General features: G+C 41.6%; 1 protein-coding gene across 9 annotated transcripts in view; it reads right to left on the bottom strand.

Moving 5' to 3' along the window:
• The window catches only part of LOC121439585 (dystrobrevin beta), a 215,352-nt gene that overhangs the window by 170,739 nt on the left and 18,319 nt on the right, over nt 1-26,294 (bottom strand). For all 9 annotated transcript variants that reach the window (XM_041640106.1, XM_041640102.1, XM_041640101.1 and 6 more), the window contains 4 exons: nt 24,409-24,476; nt 21,986-22,066; nt 15,202-15,415; nt 2,416-2,501 (listed from right to left, as the gene is read on the bottom strand). In XM_041640106.1, coding sequence (XP_041496040.1) covers nt 2,416-2,501; nt 15,202-15,415; nt 21,986-22,066; nt 24,409-24,475 — 448 coding nt within the window. In that variant the 5' untranslated portion in view covers nt 24,476. The remainder of the gene's footprint in view (nt 1-2,415; nt 2,502-15,201; nt 15,416-21,985; nt 22,067-24,408; nt 24,477-26,294) is intronic.

Below are 26,294 nucleotides of genomic sequence, written 5' to 3'. Positions count from 1 at the left end.
GAGGAACACAGCCCTAAGGACCACAGTAAGGGACATTTCTGTAAATGTCCTAGAGACAGAAATGCTCCGAGCATTTATGAAAAATCTAACACATTTCAGACCAAAGCACAAATGTTTGTGAAGTCATTTAAGGTGATATTTTGATATTAAAACACATCAAATATAAAAGGTGGAGGCAGAGGCTTGAGAGACAAGGGCTCAGCAGTAAAAAAAAACAAAAAAAAAACAAAAAAAAAAACAAAAAAAAAAAACACTTGCTTTCTTACAGGGACCTCCTATAATTCCAGCTCCAGTAGGCTCCTGTACCAATGTGATATACAAACAGACAAGCAGGTACAAACATATACACATAAACAATAAATATTTTTATAGAGGTAGAGGGGGAAATAAAGGAAAAGTTTTAGTTAAAAAATTCTAAACAGGGGGGCTGGAGAGATGGCTCAGAGGTTAAGAGCATTGCCTGCTCTTCCAAAGGTCCTGAGTTCAATTCCCAGCAACCATATGGTGGCTCACAACCATCTGTAATGGGGTCTGGTGCCCTCTTCTGGCCTGCAGGCATACACACAGAAAGAATATTGTACACACAATAAATAAATAAATATTTTTAAAAAAAAATTCTAAACAGGGGCTGGAGAGATGACTCAGCAGTCATCTCTGGCTGCTCTTCCAGAGGACCCAAGTTCAATTCCCAGCACCCACATGGTGGATCACAACTGTCTGCAGCTCCAGTTCCAGAGGGGATCTGAGACCCCTTCACAAACATAACACTACTGGACATAAAACAACAAAAAATAATAATAATAAATAAATCTTTGAAAAAAATTCTAAAAGGCAAGAAGCAAAAGTTAAAAAAGTAAGAAGAAACAATGCTGAGGTGTATCCCACAAGGTAGAGGTTTCATATAGTGGGACCTTTACTGGAGAATGCAGTCAGAAGAGGTTGCGGAGTGGATGGGAACTAAACACACTAACGGGAGAAGAAAGTATATAAAGAAATTACAGCTGGAGGTCACCAAGCAGTACTACACTTCCCTTTTGCCTATGCCGTTATCCAGCCACCTCAACCAGAGAGAGCACGTCGGGGAATGAGAACCCAGGGGGACAGGTTCCCATGGGTGGTCCAAACTGACCATCTGAATACAGGCTTTGGGTGCGTCTCCCAGGATACCCACTTAAGGAGTATTACGTGTGTGATGCTTCTGTCAGTGGCATACAGGAACAAGCAGAGAGCTCGAAAGACAGGGGACCTCTAACGGCATCAAATCAGCCAGTGACAGAGAACACACAACCAAACATCACTAGCCCAAACAACAAATAAAATCTGAAAAAGCTCAGGATAGCCAGCCCCTGAACAACACAGATGTCAAATGCTGAGGGCCACTTATAAAAGGATTTTCCTTTTTCTTCCTTTTTTTATTCTTTTATGGAGGTTTCTTTTAAAAAGGAGAATATGGATGAAATTATATTTCATGCAAACATAAAAAGTCACAATTCTGTCTTTTTAAAACGACGTTGTTATCTGTGTGTGTGTGTGTGTGTGTCATGAAACTCACGGAGACTGGTCCTCTTGCTCACCGTGTGAGCTTGTCAGGCTTCTGACAAGCACTTTAATCTCGAGTCATCCTTCCCACAACACACATAATCCCAGGGCCTCACGAACACCCACGCTTCACTTTTACTTCTTGGAAATGGCTCCTGGCCCTAAGTGTGTCCCTGCCATGGCAGTATTAGCACAGTGGAGAAAAGAACAGCTTAAAACCAGGCTCTGAATGTAGACGATACCCCCGCCGTCGCCCTCTATCAGGGCAGCACACGCCGACAAGCAGGTACAGACAGACACCTGACCTGAGGACCAGATAAGTAAAACCCACAGGCAGCAAAACTAAACAGTTATGAATGGCAACCCGTGGGAAAGGAAAAACAAACAAACCAGAAACAAAAAGCAAGGAACAGCAATAAAAGGAAAAGCAGCTAGGAAGGAACAGGACAGGCTGGGAGGGGGAGCAGCCTGTCAGCTTCTGAGTAGCTGAGCCTGGCTAAGAAAGCTTGATTACAGCAAAAAAAAAAAAAAAAAATTTCCCTGCAGCTGTAAGAAGGCTAAACTTGATCGAGCCTAGTAAAAGCAATTACATTTATTTTCTAACTAAAAACATAATCATCTCCAATCACATTTACTAATATAGAAAGCATTTTTAAGGTTTTTTTTAGTGTGAATATCATTGTTTTGCACTCCAGTTTTCTCACTTTAAAAACCCTAACAAGAAGTGCAGTCGGCTTATGCATCTGAACAGTAGGTGGCACAGCTCATGTATCTGGAGCCAGCTGCTCCAAAATTCTTATATCATTCATTCACTTAAAATTGTTTAGACATCCTAATTTGAAAATAAAAACTTTTAAGTAATATGAAAATACTTACATCTCAATTTGTCCAGCATTTTTCCACCACACATGGTTGCTAACATAGCTTTAACTGAAAATACGGTCAACTTGCCTCGGCCCTCACTGCAAAATAAATATTAGAAATAATTGCTATCTGGAACCACAAAAACAATCAAACACATCTCTAAATACTGAACAACTAAGAAATTGATTCCTGTCCTTACACACTTTAACTTTCCCACATTTATAAACTCTGGTTTCTCGTCCTTTGTAGAAGGAAGGTTCATCTATAATTGTCAGAGACAGCTAAAGCTAACAGTCACCTGAAGGCGAATTTTACAAACAGCTTGTAATCTCTGTTGATCTGTAGGAAGAAACCAAATGGATGAGCCGGAATCGACTTTCTTATTAAAAAAAAAAACATTAAATCTATAGCCGGAGCAGAAGTAAGCGGTCAAAATTGAAAAAGCACCCAGTTTAGATATAATTTACAAATATGCCCTAACATCAGGATAACGGTGGTTTATTATTGCACACTAAACACCAGGCGCACGCTGCTATGAAGATTTCATAGTATGTTTATCTTCTAACAATCTTCAAGTAACAATGTTAAGTATTTATTCTGAGAAGCTTAATCACATCTGTTTCAGCTCTTCCATAGACCACTGTAAGGGAGTAAAGGGGAAGGTAACCCTGGTCCTTTAGGAAAGAAGAAAAGGAGAACAGAATGAATGCTAAGCAACATCACCAGAGTGTCATCCTTTCAGCCACACCGGCTTTCACTGCAGATAAAAAACTTCACCAGCGGGCTAAAGTCGGCACCTGAGGTCAACAGTGGGCCTTTGGGGATATTTTATAAAGTCTATGATCATAAAGCTTTACGGTAACTTAGAGTAAAACACCACCTTTGCAGCAAAGAGAGATTACCATGTTGTTCTGAAAAAGCAAACGCCCCGTTATACTCTATAGAGCACAGAGAATGTTTCCCAGACTGGGGATACAGCTCACTGTAGAGCAAGCCTTCACAAGCCTTCGCGAGCCTGAAGCCCTGATTCAATCTCCAGTATAGGAAAGCTTCCCCGGCTCCCAAAGTTCCTTGTTTATCTGAAAAGTTCACATCCAAGAAGAACATGGTCTGCAAGTCATTTTAACTACAGCTGAGTTCTTAACTATGACATCACATAGAGCTTATTCATAAAACAACAAACCCTACAAGAGCTAGTTCCAGGACAGGCTCCAAAACCACAGAGAAACCCTGTCTCAAAAAAAAAAAAAAAAAAAAAAACCAAAAAAAAAAAAAAAAAAACAACAAACCCTGTAACTACCTAAAACAACGAAGGGGTTTTTAGAAATATATAATTCTTCAGAAATAAAGACAGTGTTCTATACGTAAGGAATATGGGTCTAGAATGACGAGAAATTCCTGTCAAGCAACCATTCCATTGTGCAAGAAAAGGCAGCATCTAAGGAATCGTTAGTGAAGTTTAAAAAGTGTACTGTTAAAAAATGTTGATGAGGTCTTCCCAGTCCACGGCAATTTGGAACTCATTCTGAAGTCCAGGCTGGCTTTGAACTTAAAGCAATCCTCCTATGTCGGTCTCCCAAATGTTGGGATTTCAGGATGCACTACTACACTCAACACAAAATGGATTTTCAGAAGGATCAAAACCATCCCTGGATAAAACATAAAAGTCAAAGCAGTGACATAAGAACTGGTGCTTAGAGCGGTGATTCTCAACCTTCCCCACGCTGCCACCCTTCCACACAGGTCCTCATGTTGTGCTGACCCCCAACCGTAAAATTATTTTTGTTGCGCCTTTGTAACTGTAATTTTGCTACTGCTATAGATCATACTACAAAGGGTTTTCCAATGGTCTTAGGTAAGCTCTGCGAAAGGGTCGTGACCCACAGGTTGAGAACCACTGGCCTTGAGCATAGGCCCTGGGAAATGTGTGTGAAAGAATGCTGTGTCCCCCGAACCCATCACAACTACAGACCTCAAAGTGATTATTAACACAGTTCTGATGGGATAGAAAAGGAATTATTAAAAGTCCTCATGTGTCTGAGGTTGTCTGGCAGCACAAGCAAGAGAGTTGGTGCAGAAACACAATTATTTCTGTATGTCAACTGGACCCTTAACAAGAGAGACAATACACACAGGGGAGGCAAGTAAAGGAGATAAAACTGTTCCAATCTTTTCCCAAAGAATTCACACAGTCAAGAATCCTAAAATGACTGCTGAAGACAACGCTTACCTGTCTCATTGAACTTGGAGAAGTAAAGCTGGTACCTAAGAACCAGCATGTTTGTCTAGTATGAACTCAAGTCCTGGGTTCAATTCCCAGCACCACATAAACCAGGAATGGTGGGTGGCACAAATCTGTGATCTCAGCACTCAGGATGTGATGGGAGGAGTTTGAGGCCATTTAAAATAAATAGGGGCTGGAGAGATGGCTCAGAGGTTAAGAGCACTGACTGGTCTTCCAGAGGTCCTGAGTTCAATTCCCAGCAACCACATCAGGTGGCTCACAGCCATCTATAATGAGATCTGGTGCCCTCTTCTGGCATGCAAGCATACATAGAAGGAATGTTGTATACATAATAAACAAATAAATAAATAAATAAATAAACAAACAAATGAAAAACTGTTATTCACAGCAGATAGTAAAGACAGGATTGGCAACACACACCTGAAATTGTTATCTATATAGGAGGCTTTGAGGCTCTAGGTTGGTGGTCAGCCTGAATGCAGTAAGAACCTGTCTCAAAAGAAAAATAAAGATGTGTTGGAGATGTAACTCAGTGGTGGAACACTTGCCTAGTAATCCCTAGTATTAAAGGGGGGGGGGGGGGGGGAAGCAATGTACAGACAGAATAAAGATAGTGCCAGAGTACAACCTAGCAAAATGCTACAACAGAGAGAGAACATAGAGCCAGAGAGAGATGGCTCAGCGGTTATGAGGTTATAGTCCAGAGGATATGGCTTTGACTTCCAGCACCCGCGTTGTGGCTCACAACCATCTGTAACTCCAGTTTCAGGGAATCTGAGGACAATGCACACACATGGCGCACAGACACACATGCAAGCAAAACCACCACACACATAAACTTAAAAAAAGAAAAATGTATTTTTGCATATGTACTGTACATGCAGAAACCATGTGTAAAGGGATATTGAGAATAACAGCTTGATTCCACAACGGGAGGAGGCAAACAAACTTAACCAAAGAAGCTGGTCACTTCTCATTGGAAAAAAGATTCTCAAGCATCCAATTTATGACTGGGGGGAGGGGGGGCAGCAAATCAAACTCCAGACTAAAAATGGAAAATAAATATAAATAAAAGCAGAAATTAATGAAACTGAAAATAAAAATAGGAAAAAATTAAGAAAAATAAAGAGCTAGTGTTTGGGCAGAAAACTAATTATATCAATAAATCTCCAGCAAAACTGGAGAAAAAAAGATACAAAATTGCCAGATTAAGAAGAAACAGGGCAGGGCTTGGGAAAATGGCTCCTCGAGTAAAGAGCTTACTCAGCGGGCAGGAGGGCCTGAATCAGGACCCTTGGCCCCACGTGAAAAGCCAGGTGTCTGTAACTCCAGCGAGAGGAGGTGGGGACATGAGGATCGTTTTGATTCTGACACGATGGACCTGCTAGACAGACTGAAGGCTCAATCGCTTGAACTTCAGAAGCCAATTCCAAGAAGTAGGTAGGGAGTTAACACACACGGCTGACTGGCTACACATCAGGGGTCCCTGTAACTTCCCCCATGGGTCTGACCATTCACAGGATTTAGGGAAACTATTTATGTTCAGGGTACACGATGAGGAAAACACATGAACAGAGGGGTGTGAAGGGCTCTTATACCCTTCCTTAGGCAATGAGTATGTGCAGCCATCCAGAGGCTCTCAAACTCAGTCCTCTAGAGAGGTATGAAGCTTCATTATGTACACATGACTGATTAAGTCATTGCAAGCTAGCATCGGACTCAATCTCTTTAATACCCAAGGCTGGGGACCAAAGCTGCAAGTTCCAACTGTAATCACACAGACGGGGCCCACTAGGCCCACTAGCAACCAGCTTCCATCCTGAGGTTGTCCAGGAGCCCATCAAGACTCATCTGATTAGAACAATAGATGTTCTCACCTAGGAAGTTAGGGACGTTGGGAACTATATCGGATATCCCTGTGACTTAGAAAATTTGTCAGGAGCCAGCGTCAAAGACAAAAGATTACCTCAGTTCTACCATCAGCAAGGATATTAGGAGTTCGACCTCAGTGAGCAAAGCAAAGACTAAGCATAAAAACAGAAGATTCCCCTAGTGCCCACAGCTCCTAGAAACCATGAGGAGTGAGGGCACAGACCAAGATGCAACTCATCATTTCACAAATCTAGAGATCTAAGAGAATACTTTTATAGAAGTCAACAAAATAGTTGTGTTTTCTTAGAGTTCTCCTTTAGAAGATATCTGAATATACTATTTGGATGACGAAAGCTCGCCATTATTTTTTAAACTTTTCCCATTTATTGTAATAGGCACCCAAGGCTGAGAACTGCTAATACAATGCACAGGGTGCCTAGCTACATTCTACACATTCTTAACCCTAAAGACCTAGCATTTCTCCATACATTAATCTCCCTCATACTCACTATGATCCTTGGTCTCAAATAGCCCTACTTTTCTCAGTATTTAAAATTCTTCAGCCGCACTGGAGAGATTGCTCAGTGGTTAAAACACTGGCTGCACTTCCAGAGGGGCCGGGGTCAATTCCCAGCATCGACATGACAGCTAACAAGCATCCGTGACCCCATTTCCAAGGGATTTTAAGTCCTCTTCTGACCTCTGTGGGTACATGCACATGGTATACCAGACATGCAGACAAGCAATACATCCATCACATAAAAAAAAAAAAAAATAAGTTGCCAAAAAATTTTTAAAACCTCCTTTAGCTGTATTTATATATTCTCTCTCTTATTGTTTTATAAGTATCTTTTTGGCTCCAAACCTCACTTTCTCCCTTCAAAGAGACAAGATGACATCTATTGTTTGCTGAGGAACAGAAACTGATGTCACTTCTACAGAGAAGGGAAGTGTAATAGTTCCCTTCCCAGCTACTAGCAAAAGAGACAGGTCAAGCTTCAGCTCTTCAGGGGAGGCGAACAGAACCTCAGTAAACTCAGCATGGTAACTCTTACCGATGCCAGGACATTTTACTTCTAAAGATTGTTCTAGTAATGAGCACTTATGTAGCATTTTCCTAATCTTCAAAACACATTAGAAACACTATTTTAGCCAGGTGGTGGTGGCGCACGTCTTTAATCCCAGCACTTGGGAGGCAGAGGCAGGTGGATCTTTGTGAGTTCAAGGCCAGCCTGGTCTACAAGAGCTAGTTCCAGGATAGGCTCCAACGCTACAGAGAAACCCTGTCTTGAAAATAAAAAAATAAAAAAAAAGGTTGGTTGTGGTGGCCTTTTAATCTCAGTACTCAGGAGGCAGAAGCAGGTGGATTTCTGTGGGTTCAAGGCCAGCATGGTCTACAAAGCTATAAAGTGAAACCCTGTCTCAAAAAAAATAATACTAAAACAACAAAATAAAACCCACTGGGGCTGGAGAGATGGCTCAGAGGTTAAGAGCACTGGCTGCTCTTCCAGAGGTCCTGAGTTCAATTCCCAGCAACCACATGGTGGCTCACAACCATCTGTACTGAGATCTGGCGCCCTCCTCTGGCATGCGGGCATACATCGAGGCAGAATGTTGTATACTTAATAAATAAATAAATCTAAAAAAAAAAAAAAAAAAAAACCCTTAGCTCCCCTCTCTTAACTATTTGCTTGCTAAACCAAACTTCAGCACTGACCTCTTCGCCATGAACACTTTCCTTGGCTACTTATTTTATAGGGGCAGTTTCCAAAGCAAAGAAAGCATTGCTTTCATTTTTCTGATGGTTCAGTAAAGCTTGGTATGCCTCCTCTACAATTAGGGGCGGGAAGAAACCGTAGTCACGTAGAAGCCAGACCCTGTGATCCTGCAGCCAGCTGCTGCTTCTGGGAAGAACTCACCCTTGACCCTTCCCAGCCGGCATCTAGAGTTACTCTACGGATGCTGTACAAGTTCCCTAAGAAATGAGCAGTCTGCAGTCGCTGGCCAAAGCCTCACAAAGGTCCATGTTCTACTACTTCTGATGTAAAAGAGAAGCTTCCATCACAATTAATTCTTTTTGAGCAAGATTTGGGAAACGTTTCAGCACAAACCACGCAACTCACTGACATAGCCTATCATAGCGGGGAGCTAATCAGTAGGTCAACATTTTAAATGTAACACAAGAGTACATATTAACTCCATCCAAAGACTAAAATAAAAGGATGTAAAGAAACTTGTTATTCTAGCCCCACCCAAACAGCAGCCTGCACCAAGCACTCATCCCCACAAGGAGCAAGTCTCTACCTTAAACTACTCCATGATTCATTTCCCCATGTCTGTTAATTTACAGACTGACAATAAGCCTCGCATGTGACTTCTAAAAGGGGTTCTTAATATCCACCACTGAGAAAGCACCATGATTAGCTCTGGGCCAAGCCAGGCAGACAGTGAATCACCCTGGATAAACAGTGATGTTTTCATACACAGGCACCTTCAGAAACACCTGCAGACCTCACCTGCGCCCTCTGCGTGGAAGACTGTTCCCTTCCATTTAATAAAGCCTCAAATTCTACCTATTTTATGATTATCTGACCTCATCTGGGTGATTGGCTGTGCAGTACTTATTAAGAGTTTGATGTTCAACTTAATATTTTTGAAGCAAGACTGCCGGGAACGTTTTTCACTTAAATGAACTGCTTCTTCCTCTTTGGCAAACAACTGTGGATGCTGCCAACCATGAATTAGTATTCTTACATGCAAACAGATTTGTACTTTAGAAATACTGCCACCAGCCCGATCACGCAATGCTGCTCTTAAAAAAGAGCCCTTCTCTTTGATTTCCAGAAACTCATATTTTTCCAATTAATCATAATTTTAAGAACTTCACAGTGAATAGATTATGCAATAATCAACTGCAAGTCAAGAATCCACTTAACGGAAAAGTCAAACCGCTTAATCAAGTAAAAATCAGCTTCAGGTATTACTTGATTTTCTTACAGATACCTGCAACTTTTCATTTTGGTCTTACAGCCCCTTATCAGGAATCCACCACTGCACGTACTAAAGAGCCAAAGACTTGAAGTAAACCTCTGTCCTCACAATTTCAACCTCATCTGTTCACTTATATGCTCCAAAAAAGGCACTGCATAAATGAAAGCCAAAGCAATTACACAGCCAAGAACTACAGATCCTCAAAGGGATCAAAGTGGGGCTGGTGGCCGGGCGATGGTGGTGCACGCCTTTAATCCCAGCACTCGGGAGGCAGAGGCAGGCAGATCTCTGTGAGTTCGAAACCAGCCTGGTCTACAGAGCTAGTTCCAGGACAGGCTCCAAAGCCGCAGAGAAACCCTGTCTTGAAAAACCAAAAAAAAAAAAAAAAAGTGGGGCTGGTGATATTAAGGAAAAGGACCTGAGAAGGAGAAAGGATTTGGAAAGGGCTGGAGAGGTGTTGAGAGCATTGCCTGCTCTTCCAAAGATCCTGAGTTCAATTCCCAACAACCACATGGTGGCTCACAACCATCTGTAATGAGGCCTAGTGCCCTCTTCTGGCCTGCAGGCATACATGCAGACAGAACACTGTATACATAATAAATAAATAAATAAATAAATAAATAAATAAATAAGATTTGGAAGAAAGACTGGGAATTCTTGAGGTAGGGTCGTGGTGGCGCTAGGAGAGAAATATATAAATACTTTACAGAGAGGAATACTTTATACAGCACCCCATTGTATAAAGAAACAAATAATAAAAAGAGGAGTAGCTTGTGGGGCACACAGTGGGCTCATCAGGATACATAGGTGGTGGCACCCAGTCTGGCAGGATGAAGTGATGACACAGACCTCCTCCACCTGGCCCTCGGCACGGTTATCTTTCTTCTTTTACACTAGGTTCTCCCTTAGGATCACACTGTTCTAATACAGCTAACGCCAGTCGCTCACGCTCTACCAAGTCCTGGAAAATTCCTAGCAAGGCTGCAATAAATCCTCCAGGATTAGATCTACTGTTACGGAAGGTTTTCCTACTTGCACTGAAACTCCAGTTTTCTGTGCTTTTTTTCTAGTTGTCTTGAAGATACCTGAAGAAGAGGGGGAATGCAGGTACAGAACATACACAGATAGGAAACAACCGTGCTGCTCAGGATGGCGCACCTTTGCTTAGAGACAACTGCTGTTATCTGCTTCCAAAATCGTCCACACCATTGGTCGAGCAGCTCAGAATTTAAGGAATACATTTGTGTTTATGAGAAATGGAAGACTCTGCAGCTACTCTGCACTTGGTGGGAGGGGGACACACCGACTGGCTGCGTGTACCCAGAGCCTCATGAATGCTAAGCATAGTTTTATACTGTTCTGGTTTAAACATTCACTACTAAGATGGAGCTATGAAATCTTTTTAATGTATCCAAATTAAACTTCAAAAACACAACTTTAAAATGATTGCCAGTCTGATTTTTAAACTATATATAATTTTTTCATATAACTCCATCACAAACTACATACCAGTGGCCCCAACTTGCAGACTTAATGACCTTCTTTTTTACTTGATGGGTATAAAATTGACATGTATTCCATAGAAATCAGACTTTGAATTTCAATTCTTTCCTAAGATGCAGTTCAGCCCACTTGAGTGCTCTCTCCCTCTGTGCTGGGCAAAGCAACAAGCTATAGCTCCCAAGGAGTCATGGGCTCATGACTGATGAGATGATAAGCTAGATACGTCTAAAGAAACTGAGCCATTAAAGTAGAAACATTAATAAACAAGATAAAGGTCATTATGCCAACAGTCAGAAAAAAGAAAAACCTAAGAGGCAACATCTGAAAAAATAATGGGCTTCAAGCAATGACAAACAAATTGATTATAACCAACCTTTCCACGAAGCAAAGGAGAGGGGGGCGAGGGAGGGAAAAACAATCTGTAAACCCCCCTGAGCAGCACCAAGAATGAATGAGTTCCAACACAGGAGAGGCTGGAGGCCCTGGGAGGTCAGCCTGTGCGTTCCACAACACCTGGACTCACTCTTCTCATGCAAGTGACTAGGATTCTGAGGGACGACCCCTGTTACTGTGGGTGGAAGGCTCTGAAGCTCGACCTAAAGATGGTGGTGCGCAAAGGCCATCAGGGCCTCAGCCAAGGGCAGACTCGGATTGGAAGGGAGGTCATCCCAGACTTCCAGGGTCTCTAGGCACCTGGCAGAAGCACACACATATCCCTACCTAGAGAGAAACAGTCCCCAAGATCTAAAATAACTGTCACATAATAACATTTAAAATAACAATGGTATTATGTAACATCTGGCACATAATAAATAAAAATAACTCAGGTAGGAAGACAGTACAAGTGAAAAATAGAAAAAATAAGTAACACAAAAATCATCATATAAAATCCAGATATTAGGCTAAAACGCAAATGAATATAAAGAATAAAGTTTATCATAATCAAGAAATAAGAAACAATGATGAAATATTTGGCAGAAAACAGATTTTTTTTAAGCTTTCAAATATCTGACAGATTCGCAAACTAAAAAGAAAGTCATTAAAATTAACACTGAAAGGTAAACATAGGTTAGACAGTCGTCTCGAAAATAAATACCTAGAAAATATACTAGAAGGAAAAAATAGAACAAAGTCCAAAGAGAAAACATAGCAAACTCACAAAAGACGGTGAGAGAAAATACGACAGATATAAGAAAGAACACTATACATAATTTAGAATTTCACAGAGGGGGAGAAAGCTGTGAAGAACCATGAAAATGAAATGAGAAATGTAAGCATGCATGGCATTATCAAACAACCTACTGCAAAAGCCTAAACAAAAATACCAGCGGGATAAATACAACACCTGTGCCGTTGTCATTGCTCCTTGTGGGTTTCACTCAGTCCCACACACAGACACCTGCGCTCTTTTGGTTCTCAAACTGCATTTAAAACTCTCATCTTTTAAAAAAATAAAATAAATAAATCCTCAGGAAATATTCACTGAAGGAACAAAATCCTATACTCCGATTGTCCCTAGCATATATGGGAGTCTTATAATCTACGATATCAGGAAACATTAGGACAAAAATATTGACTATATATCTGAAGATGAAAGGAAGTTAAGATTAACTAATTATTGAATTTAATTTCTAATTTTGAAGAATTATGGATAAAAAGTATGAAAGATTCAATTAAAATAAGTGGCTAGGTAATCTATATATCAAGGACCCCCCTGGCCTAAGCAATAAATACGCCCACATTCAATAAAATGGCTAAACCTTGAAGGATTTAATGATTACATGCTCGGATATACAAGAACAAAATTCAAATAATCAGATCCTTTCTTGTGTCTAGTACAAGGACACCAATTTTAGGTTTCTGGAGAGCCAAGTTCTTACCAGATCTCAGCATTAGTAACGATGTGATATTATATTCTGACATCCAACGTCAGGTGTAGGCATATTGATCTGAAAATTACCAAGCCCACCTCTAACTGAGTACATCCCTTTCTCTTCTCAGTTCATCCCCCTGCATTTGCTAGTTCTGGCTGGCTCTTCCATTCATGTTTCCTCCCTCTCGCATGCCCGCCCACCCCTCTTTTAGCAGTACTAGGGAGTAAATCTGGAGGGCTCTACACAGCCCCAGTCCTTCTCTATGTCTTCTGATAAACTGTCTAGTTATTCTTCCTCTCCTCCCCATGAGTGTGTGTTTGTTTGTATGTGCTGCACACAAGTGAGTGTGTGGCTGTGTAAAGCCATGCACAGACAGGCAGAAGCCAGGAGACAGCTACCAACCTCTCTACCTTCCTGCCTTGAGACAGGGTCTCTCACTGAACTGGAAGCTCACAGCTTTGCTGGGTTGGTTGGACAGCAAGCTCTCAGCACCTACCTGTCTCAATCTACCCAAGACAGGTTATGAGCAATGGCAGCCACACCCTTCTTTCTGTGTAAGTGGTGGGGATTCAAACTGCAGCTCCAGGGTTCCAAGTGTGCCCAACATTTCTTAGGTCCACTCTGGCGATTATTCTGAAGTCCTGGCTGTGACACAAACACGTTGTCATAAAACTGAGCCACCTCCCCAGTCCAGACTCACGGTTTTTAATCCCCACGTAAGGTGATTTTTATTACTACATTTCAAAAACTGTTTTTTGAACTGATTTGTGTTGCATAAGCCTGGAACTGGCTGAGTTCCTGGATTAGGCCATGATAAGAAGTTACTTAGTCACAACGAGTAACAATTTCTAGCAAGGGTTTTAGATTGCAGGATTGGGCCTTAGAGAGTACAAGATTAACTTAATCCACAACGCTATTTTTAAAATGATTTTAGGATTCTAGGACTTTTTAAATTTTGAATATCTTTAAATAATTTTCTACCAAATGGAAAAAATATCTAACATGATAACATGAACATATTATGGGTCTAGGGAAAGTCTAAAATGCTTGTATACAAATGGCTGCAAAAAAAAAAAAAAAAAAAGGAAAGCCTAAAATGTAACCTGGCTTTGACACTGGAGGAGCCAGCCATGATAAACTAAATGTGAACAGATCACCCAAAGGAAGTTCTTTACTTCCAACCATTATCACCTGCCAGTGTAGGACTCAACCATCCTTAAGTTTAATGGAGGCCTGAGTCTCAGTAATTTACCCTGAAGCAATACCCAGTTGCAGGAAGAACCATAAACTAAGATTATCTGAGCACCACCCAAGAACAGACCATCCAAAGGAAATGCCTAACGCTCCAACCACTGTAGATAGGATCACCTGCCAGCACACACTCATCAGGACACCCCTAGACAAATGTCAGCCAATCAGGGGACCTAGACCTCAGAAACCCCACACCCCCACCTTTACTGCTATAAAACCCAACTCTAACTGAGCTCAGGGCTCTCTGTTTATTCCAATACATGGACATGCGGGGAGACCTTTTGCAAACTTGCATAAAATAAAGGCTCTTTGCTTTTACATACAGGACAAAAGCCTTGTCTTTTGGGGGACTTTGTAGATTTGGGCATAGCAGACACACCCGTACTTTCTCACTAATCCACAGGATTTTTGCTACCATAACATGCAAATAACATCATTTTACAAATGTATAAACTCAACATAACTCTATATCTATATAGAGAGAAAGCAAGAGAATTTATCCATCCAATGGTCAATAGAACAACCTTGAGAAGCAGCAGGAACTCCTGGCTCCTGGAACAGTTCATCCTTTAGGATTTGTTTGGCTTGGTGTGGCTTTGTTTTTTACAGCAGAGGAAATCCTTTCCATTTTAACTTCAATACACTAAAGTGGTCTCTTGCTCCTGCTGTAAAGTCTACCGTACAATAGTCAAACTGAAAAAGTCTGAAACAGATTCCTAGGTGTTTGCGAGAAAACTTCAGTCTAAAGGTATTTGGTGTTAAAGAACGATTAACCTGGAAGTCAACCAGAAAGCCACACCAGCATGGTCAAAGCTGAAGCATTTCTTAATTCTTAGAGAGTGAACGGGTCTGCTGAAGTGTCAATCACTTTACCAGACAGGATGACTCAAGCGGGTGATTCCCCATCTATTACAGAGCTCTGTCTGTGGCACGCCAGAGGACAGCGGGGACCGTACAGAACCTCAGCTGTGGCTCTAAGCTGACAAGGGTTAGCAAGGCCGTGTGGAAAGGGGGCGATGAGGAGATGGGCATGATTTAAAAGTGAGCGTGTGAGGTACTAGCCTGTCATAGGCGGCGATCATGAAGTTGAGGAGGAGGCTGATGGACTGCCCCACGCTGATTTGGTAGGTGGAAGGAAGGCGCTTGTTCAGCTGATAGTAGATGGAGGAGATGACGGTCTCGAGGCGGGACACGCTGATCTCAGTGCTATGGTCCAGTGTGTTAAGGCCATTGTCTCGGAAAGCTTCAATCATGTTCCAGATATCAACAAGATGAACTAAACCAAAGAAAATAAACTGTCAACAATTTTAAGGCACAGTGTCACCCCACAAGTGGACATTTAAACTAATCAACTAATTTTTTTTAATATTTTTTTAAATATTTATTTATTTATTATGTATACAATATTCTTCCTGCATGTATGACTGAAGGCCAGAAGAGGACACCAGACCTCATTACAGATGGTTGTGAGCCACCATGTGGTTGCTGGGAATTGAACTCAGGACCTTTGGAAGAGCAGGCAATGCTCTTAACCACTGAGCCATCTCTCCAGCCCTCAACTAATTTTTTAAGCTAAAAATAAAGAAACTCAGCTGGGAGTGGTGGTGCACACCTTTAATCCCAGCACTTAGGAGGCAGAGGCAGGTGGATCTCTGTGAGTTGGAGGTCAGTCTGTTCTACAAAGCATGTGCCAGAACAAGGCAGGGCTACATAGAGAAACGCTAACTCAAAAAGAAAAGAAGGAAGGAAGAAGGGAGGGAGGGAGGGAGGGAGGGAGGGAGGGAAGGAAGGAAGGAAGGAAGGAAGGAAGGAAGGAAGTCTTTAGCCAATATTGAGAAACCCATTCAATGACAGGATACAGAATGTTCTCTGTGGACATCAAGGAGTTGCCCTGGAACAGGGCTGACCCTGAGACTTCATTCAGGTAACTGGTGTTTCACGTCTTTATAAATAGTGACCCTGTTACTTTTATCAGTTGATGATATGAAAGGAAAAATAAATCAAGAATTACTCATAAGAACCTTCCTCTTTTAAAACACAATTTTGCTACATTTATTTAAGTGTAGGGCTATTAATAGGCAGTTGAGTAGATGTGTACACGTCACAGCACACATACAGAGGTCAAAGGACGATGTTTAAGCGTTGCTTCTCTCCTTCCGCCCTGTGGATTCTGGGGATTCAACTCAAGTCATCCATCAGGCTTGGTGACAAGTGCCTTTAACCATTGAGACAGCCCAATTTTCAGCTTGTTTAGCAATTTGCTACATCATCCTGAATCCTTTATTATATTAGTCTGGCAACTTCAGCAACATTTATATCTCAAACTTTACTTTCTATGGCCAAGAAACTGGAAGTGATTGATGATCAGAGAGTAAGAGCACTTATTGCACGAACAAGAGGACCTGTGTTCAAATCCCAAGCACCCATGTAAAAGGTCAGGTATGTGACAACCAGGTATATGCTCCTGGCCGGGTCCTGCACAGCTTGTACCAGGGTCTAGCCAGACAAAAACTATTACAGAAAACCACAACCAATCAAACTGCAGAGAAGAGCAAGGGATCGTGTGTGGCAGCCACAACTGATACACCTACAACGTAACTCCTCCATCTAAGGCTCAGAGAACAGCACAGAAGAGGGGGTGGAAAGTCTACAAGAGTCAGAGGACCAGGAAATTGCTGTGAGATGTGTCTTCTAGCTAGGACAGGAAGCTACACCATGAAGTCTCAACAACATGGCCACTCAAACAAGACCTCAACAAGGACAACACCAACAGACATGCCAACATGGAAGAAAAACATTTTATGGCGCCTGAATCCTGGACAAAGAACTATAAACAACTAAGGAATGCTGAAACAGGAAAAACTGTCCCAAGGAACGAGGCCCCAGATTGGTTATCTGATACCAAGTAGTCAGCTCTGAGACATATAAACACAAGAAATATACAAACTGGGCAAATTGTATTTACATATTTAGGAATACACACACACACATGCACACAACCACAACAACAATAATTAAAGAAAATGAGACCATAAATTTGAGAGACAGTAGGAGGGTCCATGGGAAAAATCAGAGAAAGGAAAGGGCGGGGGGGGGGAACAAACTCAATGAAGAATGTATGTATATGCATGTTTTGCCTGCGTATATGCCTGTGCATGAAGAGCTTGCAGTGTCTACAGACGCCAAAGGACAGAAGGGGGAGTCCAATCCCCTAGAACTGAACCTACAGACAGTTGTGAGCCATATGTGGGAACTGGGAATAGAGCCCAGGTTTGGTGGAGGGACATCAAGTGATTTTAACTACTGAGCCATCTCTACACCCACAGCGGGACTCATTGTAAAGCTGTAATGATGGCTATCAGTTGATGATCTTTCTGGATTCCCCAGGGAACACAGAAGGCTGTCCATGGATGTTCTCACAATACTACTAGGAACCATCTTCTACTCTTTTTCTTTTTTAAAAACATTTGATATCTGTACTTTCATTGAATGAATGTTTTGCCTTGTATGTATGTTTATTCACCACATGTGTGCCTGGTCCCTGTGGAAGTTAGAAGAGGACATCAGATCCCTCGAACAGGAGCTACAGGTGGCTGGGTAGCCACTGTGTGGGTGTTGGGAGTGGAACATGGGCCCTCTGCAAGAGCAGCCAGTGCTCTTAACCACTGAGTCCTCTCTCCAGCCCCTATACATGTCTCCTAACGAATGAATGCAGCTCTTTGGCAGTAAAGAAAAGGGTGACTTTTCAATAAGGAGTATAAAGGCAATAGAAACAGACACAGATAACACTGAAAGTTAATTCCATTTATGCTGTACACCCACACACAGAAAAACTCACAATAGAATGTACAGTACTTGGACAAGGAAAAGAATAAAATTTTTAGAACATTACTATGGTGATTTGAATAAGAATGGACCCATAGGCTCATATACTTGAATGCTTGGTCCCAGGTTGGTAGAACTATTTGGAAAGAATAAAGAGGTTTAGCCTTGTTGGAGGAGGTATGTCACTGGAGGTGGACTTTGATGTTTCAAACACCCATGTCATTCCCAGTTAGATCTCTCTGTCCCATGCTCACAGATCAAGATGTTAGCTCTCAGTACTGCTCCAGCATCATGTTTGCCAATCTGCTGCCATGTTCACCACTGTGATAGACACAAACATGCCTTAAAACTGTGAACCTCCAATAAACTGTTTCTTCTATAAACTGGTTTGGTCATGGTATCTTAGCACAGCCACACCTACACACATCACACTCTCCAAGAATATTTATGGGAAAAATTAAAGAACCTTTCAAACAGTGGCTCTAAGACAGCAGTTTTCAAACACTATGGCCACAACCCACACTCACCACAGACAGACAGACACATGCATGCATACATACATACATACATATGGAGATAGTTAGATAGATAGATAGATAGATAGATAGATAGATACACACATACATACATACAGATGGAGATAGATAGATAGATAGATAGATAGATAGATAGATAGATAGATAGATACACACATACATACATACAGATGGAGATAGATAGATAGATAGATAGATAGATAGATAGATAGATACAGATGGAGATAGATGGATAGATAGATAGATAGATAGATAGATAGATAGATAATCACACTATGTAGTCCTGGCTGTAGTTTGTAGACCAGGCTGGCTTTGAACTCACAGAGCTCTACCTGCCTCTGCTGCCCCAGTGCTGGGATTAAAGGAATGCACCACCACCACTCGGAAATATTTAATCTCAGTCTCCCTCTCTCCCTCTTACTCATGCACATGCAAGCACATATCTAGATACACAAGTCTCAAAAGCACCTATTTATTTATTTATTTAAATTATTTATTTATTTGAATTATTTATTTATTTATTATGTATACAATATTCTGTCTGTGGGCATGCCTGCAGGCCAGAAGAGGGCACCAGAACCCATTACAGATGGTTGTGAGTCACCATGTGGTCGCTGGGAATTGAACTCAGGACCTTTGGAAGAGCAGGCAATGCTCTTAACCTTTGAGCCATCTCTCCAGCCCCTCAAAAGCACTTTTTAAAACCTCCCTAGCCACACTCTGATAGCTTCTTTTTCTCTATTCTTTCACATTATACACTTAGTTACAGCCCATCAAAGTGACTTCATGAAGCACTAATGGCCAGCATCCATAATCTGAAAATTAATGCTTTAGAAATGACAATTAAAGAAACATGGCTGTAATCCAAGAGGCCATGACAAGCTCTAGAAATTTAGGCTTTATAATTTTTTCTTTCTTTCTTTCTTTTTAATTGAGACAGGGTCTCATTACGTAGCCCTAGCTAGCATGGAACTTGATATGTAGACCAAGTTGGTCCTTGAGTTTACAGAGATCTGCCTGCCTCTAAGGTGTGCACCACCACACCCAGAACCTGGCAGGATATTTAATTCTTTTCTTTTTATTTATTTGTTTGTTTATGTATATAGGTGTTTTATCTGCATGGATATCTGCACTCCAGAAGAAGGGATCAGATCCTACAGGATCTGATGTTATAGACATTTGTGAGCCACCATGCTGGGAATTGAACTCAGGACCTCTGGAAAAGCTCTTAACCACTGTCCATCTCTCCCCTCACCCAACCCCCCTTTTTGAGGGGAGGGAGGAAGATTTTCAAGACAGGGTTTCTCTGTAGCTTTTGGAGCCTGTCCTGGAACTTCCTCTGTAGACCAGGCTAGAACTCACAGAAATCCACCTGTTTCTGCCTCCCGAGTACTGGGATTAGAGGTGTGCACCACTGCCACCACCTGGCTCCACCCACCCCCTTTTAAAAGATTTACTTATTTATGTATGTAAGAAGGATTTTTAAGTCTTACACATGACAGAAGTTATCAAATGTAAAATGACTTGTTAGAGTCACTTGCTTTTATTTTTGTTTATTTAGAAATAGGTGACATTGATTTTTTAATATTTATTTATTTTATGTACATTAGTGCTCTGTCTTCATGCACATCAGAAAAGGAAATCAAATCTCATTACAGATGGTTGTGAGCCACCATGTGGTCGCTGGGAATTGAACTCAGGACCTCTGGAAGAGCAGCCACTGCTCTTAACTGTTGAGCCATCTCTCCAGCCTGAGTCACTTGTTTTTAACGAACAGTAAAACTCAGTCTTTTAAAACAGATTTTCCAGGCTGAAGAGACAGCTCCATGATTAAGGGTGCTGGCTGCTCTTTCAGAGGACCCACATTCAATTCCCAGTACCCACATGACAGCTCACATCGGGTTTGCCTTAGACCCGAGACAAGTCCTCCTTCTTTGTAATTCCAGTTCTGAGAGATCTGACATCCTCACACAGAGGCATACATGCAGACAAAACACCAACGCACATAAAATAAAAATAATTAAAAAAAAAAAAAACAAAGGTTTTCCAATTCTTAGGCTAATGTTCTTTTCTCCATTATATAAACCAGTTTCTCATTAACACATGTACATGCATGCACAGCAATTCTGGAACAATTCACCTTCACAGACAGTGAAAGAATATTCATGCATCCATATATTTGTACATATTTTATAATCCACATGATAGCCATTACTTATTAAAAGAAGTTAATTTGTGTTATACAAAATTCGATCAAGAAAATCAAATTTCACTGTATTTGTATCAAAACACCAAGGCCTTTCTTTCAGAAGCTAGTAACTTTATTAATTTTGAAAAAATGACTTTCTCCTACTTAAATAGCATGACTACTCTGTCCCCTCAGAACTTGTAAGTAATTCCAAGTCCTAATAACTGGAGCTGATTCCACAGCTCAGCGAAAAAGGCCAGGGCAGGCTCCACAGCTCAGCAAGTAAAGGCAAATGTGCAAACCTTGAGAATCTGAGTTTGGAATCTGGAACCCACATGGTGGAAAGAAAGAAATGATTCCTAGAAGTTGTCTCCTGCCCTCCGTGAACTATAGCATGAACACACACACACACAGGCACATACAGAGAGACATATAAAATAAATAGAAATGTAATAAAAAACAGATTCCAGCAACATTACTTATAATATCAATTTTATTGAGCATTTTAAGAGAAACAGGAATATATCGACAAATGCGTTCCATTTACAAAGCTTGTATTCTGATAAATATTCAAGATAAAGAGAATTAATTGGGGCTGGAGAGTTGGGTCAGTGGTTAAGAGCACTTACTGCTCTTCCATAGGACCCAGGTTCAATTCCCAGCACCTATGTCAGGTGGCTCACAGCTGCCACTAACCCCAGCTCTAAGGGATCCTATGCCTCTGGCTGCTGTGGAATAATCTTTTTGTACACTGTGAAGATGTGTCTTTGCCAAGGCACCTTCTGATTGGTTTAGCAAAAGGCTAAATGGCCAATAGTTAGGAAAGCAGAGGTAGGCAGGAGAGCCAGACAGGGAGAACAATAGGAAGAAGAGGACTGGAGTTGCCAGCCAGACACAGAGGAAGCAGAAGATAAATATGCCATGTGGTAGAACACAGATAAGAAATAGGGGTTATTTTAAGTTATAAGAGCTAGTCAGTAATAAGCCTAAACTATCAGTTGAACATTTATAATTAATAATAAGTCTCTATGTGGTTATTTGGGAACCAGCTAGTGGGACAGAGCTGAATGGCAAAACAGAAAAGCTCCACCTACATCTGGCCTCTGGGGGCATCTGCACTTGTGTGCACGAACTCAGATGCAGACATACACTTATACACATAATTTAAGAATAATAAATTCTTTACAAAAAGACAAACAGAGTTCAACTAACCTTATGGTATGGTTGGAAGATATCAAAATTATTTCATAACTTCAGGAAACCTAGCTGCCCATCAAAGAAATAAGAAATGACTTACGGTTGCATCGCTTCTGTACAAATCGTAACTTGCAAGCTGTTCTGTACGTTGACAGTCGTATGACATCAAAATTCTGAGCACCTAGGAAGAGGACACAGCAAAAAGCTGAGCTGTGTTGAGCAGTTCATTGCTGTACAGTAGAAGTGTGGTTCCACTGTGATATACACCGAGAGGAAAGAAACAGTGTGCCTGTGCACACAACATACCAAGACACTACCAGTTTTGTCTTAGGCTACACAGGAGAACTCCGAGAGGAGGAACACTCGGTGTCTTTAGTCAGTGAGCTGCGGGATTAGGAAGGGACAGCAGAGGGTAACGCAGAAAACGGTGGAGTCAAGAAAGTAAACTCCAACACTCGGGAGACAGAGGCAAACGGATCTCTGTGAGTTTGAGGCCAGCCTGGTCTACAAGAGCTAGTTCCAGGACAGGAACCAAAGCTACAGAGAAACCCTGTCTCAAAAAACAAAAAAAACAAAAACAAACAAACAAAAAAAAGATGAAGAAGAATATCTCAGTCACAATCAAGTAAAGGGAGATTAAAGAAGGAAAAGAGTAATAAAGGACTAAATTGTACTGGGGAGATGGCTCAGTCAGTAAAGTGCTAGTTACACAAGGACCTGAGTTCAGATCCTCAGTATCCGTATAAAAAGCCAGACATGGTATCATGTGCTTGCAATTCCAGTGCCAGGGATGCGGAGACAAGATGCATCCTTATGGCTCACTGGCCAGCTAGCCTGTAATCCCTGGCTGCTCTTCCAGAGGACCCGGGTTCAATTCCTAACACCCACATGGCAGCTCACAACAGTCTATATAACTCCAGTGCCAGAGAATTTGACCCTCATGCCAATGCACATAAAAAATAATAATAATAAAATTCTAATGAAAAAAAGAAACTTGCCTAAAGTTATACATATATAATGTTATATTCCTAAGGTCATTAAGCATGGGACCCAAGATCCAAACACGGCATTCTAACTGCACAGCCTGTGTCTGAGGGGCAGATTCAGGAAATAATTATAGAGCCAGGCACGGGCACACACCTATAATCCCAGCAGTTAAGAAGCTGAGACAGGAGGATGGTGAGTTCAAAGCCAGTGAGGATGACCCCTGGTGAAAAGGGATAAGACAGGAGCAGGATGGGAGAGACAGTGCACAGGCCTCAAGGAAGCTCAGCTGCACTTTGTTTCTTTGGGGTGAGACAGAGGGAAGCACCTGCCTTAGATAACTAGCAATCTGGGCCAACTCCTCGTCAGTCCCAGCATTTCTTCTCTACGACCTCTGACAGTTATCAAGCCTAAACCTCTGAGCTGAGCCTAACTCCGCCTCCACTGACTCAGTCTCTACATATTTAAACATTGCTGAGAGAGTCGAAAGATCTTCTGAAACTTCACCTGTTACTTATATTGTAACAGGCAGAACTCTAGAATTCTTCAAGTACCTCGTGGACTATCCTAGTCTGGGCTTCTGCCTCCCATTTCCTGATTCAACCATGCAGTACCAATTTTGTAATTTGTTTAAGATAAAAAGGCTGTCCTTAATAACTCATGTTTCTCCTGCCTCACCTCTGAGCACCAGGATGGCAGGCGCATGCCCAGACCCAGCTTTGCAGTAGTACCCATAAAATGTTTTTAAAGGCTTATGCCAGGCGGTGGTGGTGCACGCCTTTAATCCCAGCACTCGGGAGGCAGAGGATCTCTGTGAGTCTGAGGCCAGCTTGATCTACTGAGTGAGTTCCAGTTTTACAAAACTAATCCAGACCAATACTATAAAGGAATTTGAGACCCAACAAGTGTGAGACGGTCGGTATCACATGGTCAAAGTCACACAGACACATAATTAAAAAAAAAAAAAAAACACTGGGAGCCACCCAATTCCTCCAGGCCATGTTCTGGGATTTTTTTTTTTAAATGTCACAATATAATTTTAAACAGAAGATTTTTAAGTGGGTAGCAAAGTTCTTCCATTTGGTTTTCCAATAGTTCTAATGCTTAGTTCTTTCTACTGCAAGCCTGGTATCTAGTAAAAAGATAATTTATGTAATGTATTAATTATTAACTACTTATCGCCACTGGCAAACTTATGGTAACAACAGTTACAGAAAGAGTTCCAAACAACAGTCATGACTTAAAGTCACAGAGACTCCATTCTGCCTTAATGATCTTGCTTTCTTAGTCAGGTGGTGGTGGTGGCGCACACCTTTAATCCCAGTACTTGGAAAGCAGAGACAGGCAGATCTCTGTGAGTTTGAGGTCAGCCTGGTCTATAGAATGAGTTCCAGGACAGCCAGGGCTACACAAAGAAACCCTGTCTAGGAGGAAGGAGGGATATACATTGATAGATAGATACATACATACATACATACATACATACACACACACAACCCCCCCCCCCGTATTGCATGCGTGGGAGCCCTGGACACTCACGCATTTCTATGAAGAGCTGTCTCTTCTCCGCCATGGTCTTCCTCTTGTTCCCACCTTCCTCAATCATCCTGGCGATGAAGAAAGACATAATGAGCCACGGTATGATAACGACGACTCAACCAAGTACTTATCATCAGCTGTGAGAGGTGCAGGAAACCACAGTGAACATTCTACAGCAGCATAAATACAGTGGGGCCTCCCACCGAAAGGTGAGCCATTCTCCCATCACCCAGCAGCTTATCAAAGACGCTGGGCAGTCAGTACTCACAGGGGCTGGCACATTTAGTTCCTGGGCTGAAAACGTGGACTGCTTTTCTTTTCTTTAGGGACTCATACTTTCATCCAGGCTGCTCCAGACCTCACAACAGAGCCCAGACTGACCTTAAATTCACAGCGATTCCCCCACCCCAGCCTTGAGTGCTGGAATTACATACACCGTCCTGCCTGGCTAAGGATGTCATTGTTTCAACTTGATTATTTTCTTTATAGAGCCCTGAGTATATTGAGACAGTTTCTTCTACCACCATAGTATGTTGCTAAATATGATTTCAGATACAACAGAATGAAAACCCACAGTAAAGAACATGAGAGTTTTCCATTTACACACGAAAGATAAAATCTTCTGGTTTGGGTGAAACAATATTAAAAAGATATTCGTCTCCGAGCTAAGGAGCTCCTCAAAGGGACCTTCCTATCACATAGCAATAGCAGTCATTGCTGACTGACTTAGGCTGTGCCTCACATGTGTGGAACCAAGTGTCAATTCCCAGCTACCTGAGAGGCTGAGACAGGAGAATTTTTAGACAACATGGAAAGACTCGGTCTCAAAAACAAAAGCAACAGCATCACTTGCATTCCTCTAGGGTCAAAAATCCCACGTGCCTGCTTTATTAGTACTGCTGCTCCTGTTTCACAGATTAGGAAACAGATGCCAAGAAAGCTAACTTGCTAAAGGGCACTTAGATCAACACCAGTGTGATCGCAACCCTCTTGAACATAGCTCTCGTGTAACTGTTGTTTACAGATATCTGGATCTCTGAAGTCTAAAAAGCTAGAACACCACCCATTATACAGACCGGCTTGTGCCAAGTTCTCCTGAACATAAACCAGATAACTACCCTGAGTAGATTAAACTGTTATAAATCACTCTCAAGTATGATTAAACTGTTATACATTAAACTAGTACAAACCATTCTCAAATATCTTATGATCACAGACTAAATGGCAACTATATAAACGGCACATTCACCAAAACAAGTTACCTGCCTGGTTATAGCCAAGTTTAGTTATACCCTAAAGAGACTTTTAAATGTAAACATATTCCTTAACATCCCATAAATAAGATTTTGGTCAAGAATGACCCTATCCCAGGTCATGGAAATGTTATCAGGGATGTTTCAACACACGTCATGGTTACAATTTACCCCAAATCAAAGGAATTCTGAACAGAATTCTTTTTTTTTTTTCAACCAGACCAAGATGTGACTGAACAGAATTCTAAACAGAAAGTTAAGTCAAAGAAAAAGCAGCCAGAAACAGAAAAACAATCTAATAAAATCTAGGACTTAAAGAAAAAACAGGAGTTGGTTCCAGTAGCCTGTAATTACAGAGGGAAGCGGCCACTCAAAAGCTTGCGACTCCCTTCTCCCGGACTCCGTCTCTCACAAAGGCAACTGCTAATACAGACGGCAACAGAATAACCACCATGTCCTGCATGACGTCTTTCACAAGTCATACCCTCTATCTGCTGTAGTATTCCTTTACTTCACTTTTCTCAAAGCAGAAAAAGCAAATTCCTAGAGATGGCTGAATTCTTAATGGCAGTTTTCTAAAATTTCGTTTTTATTTCCAGATTAATCTTGGGACGCAATCTATACCCTGGGTCA

This window comes from Microtus oregoni, unplaced genomic scaffold (genome assembly GCF_018167655.1).
Source record: "Microtus oregoni isolate MIOR12 unplaced genomic scaffold, Mior012 000062F_ref0000492, whole genome shotgun sequence".
In the NCBI taxonomy this organism is placed as follows: Eukaryota; Metazoa; Chordata; class Mammalia; order Rodentia; family Cricetidae; genus Microtus; species Microtus oregoni.
The sequence above is the reverse complement of the archived record's forward strand: the minus strand, read 5'-3'. Positions and strand labels throughout refer to the sequence as shown.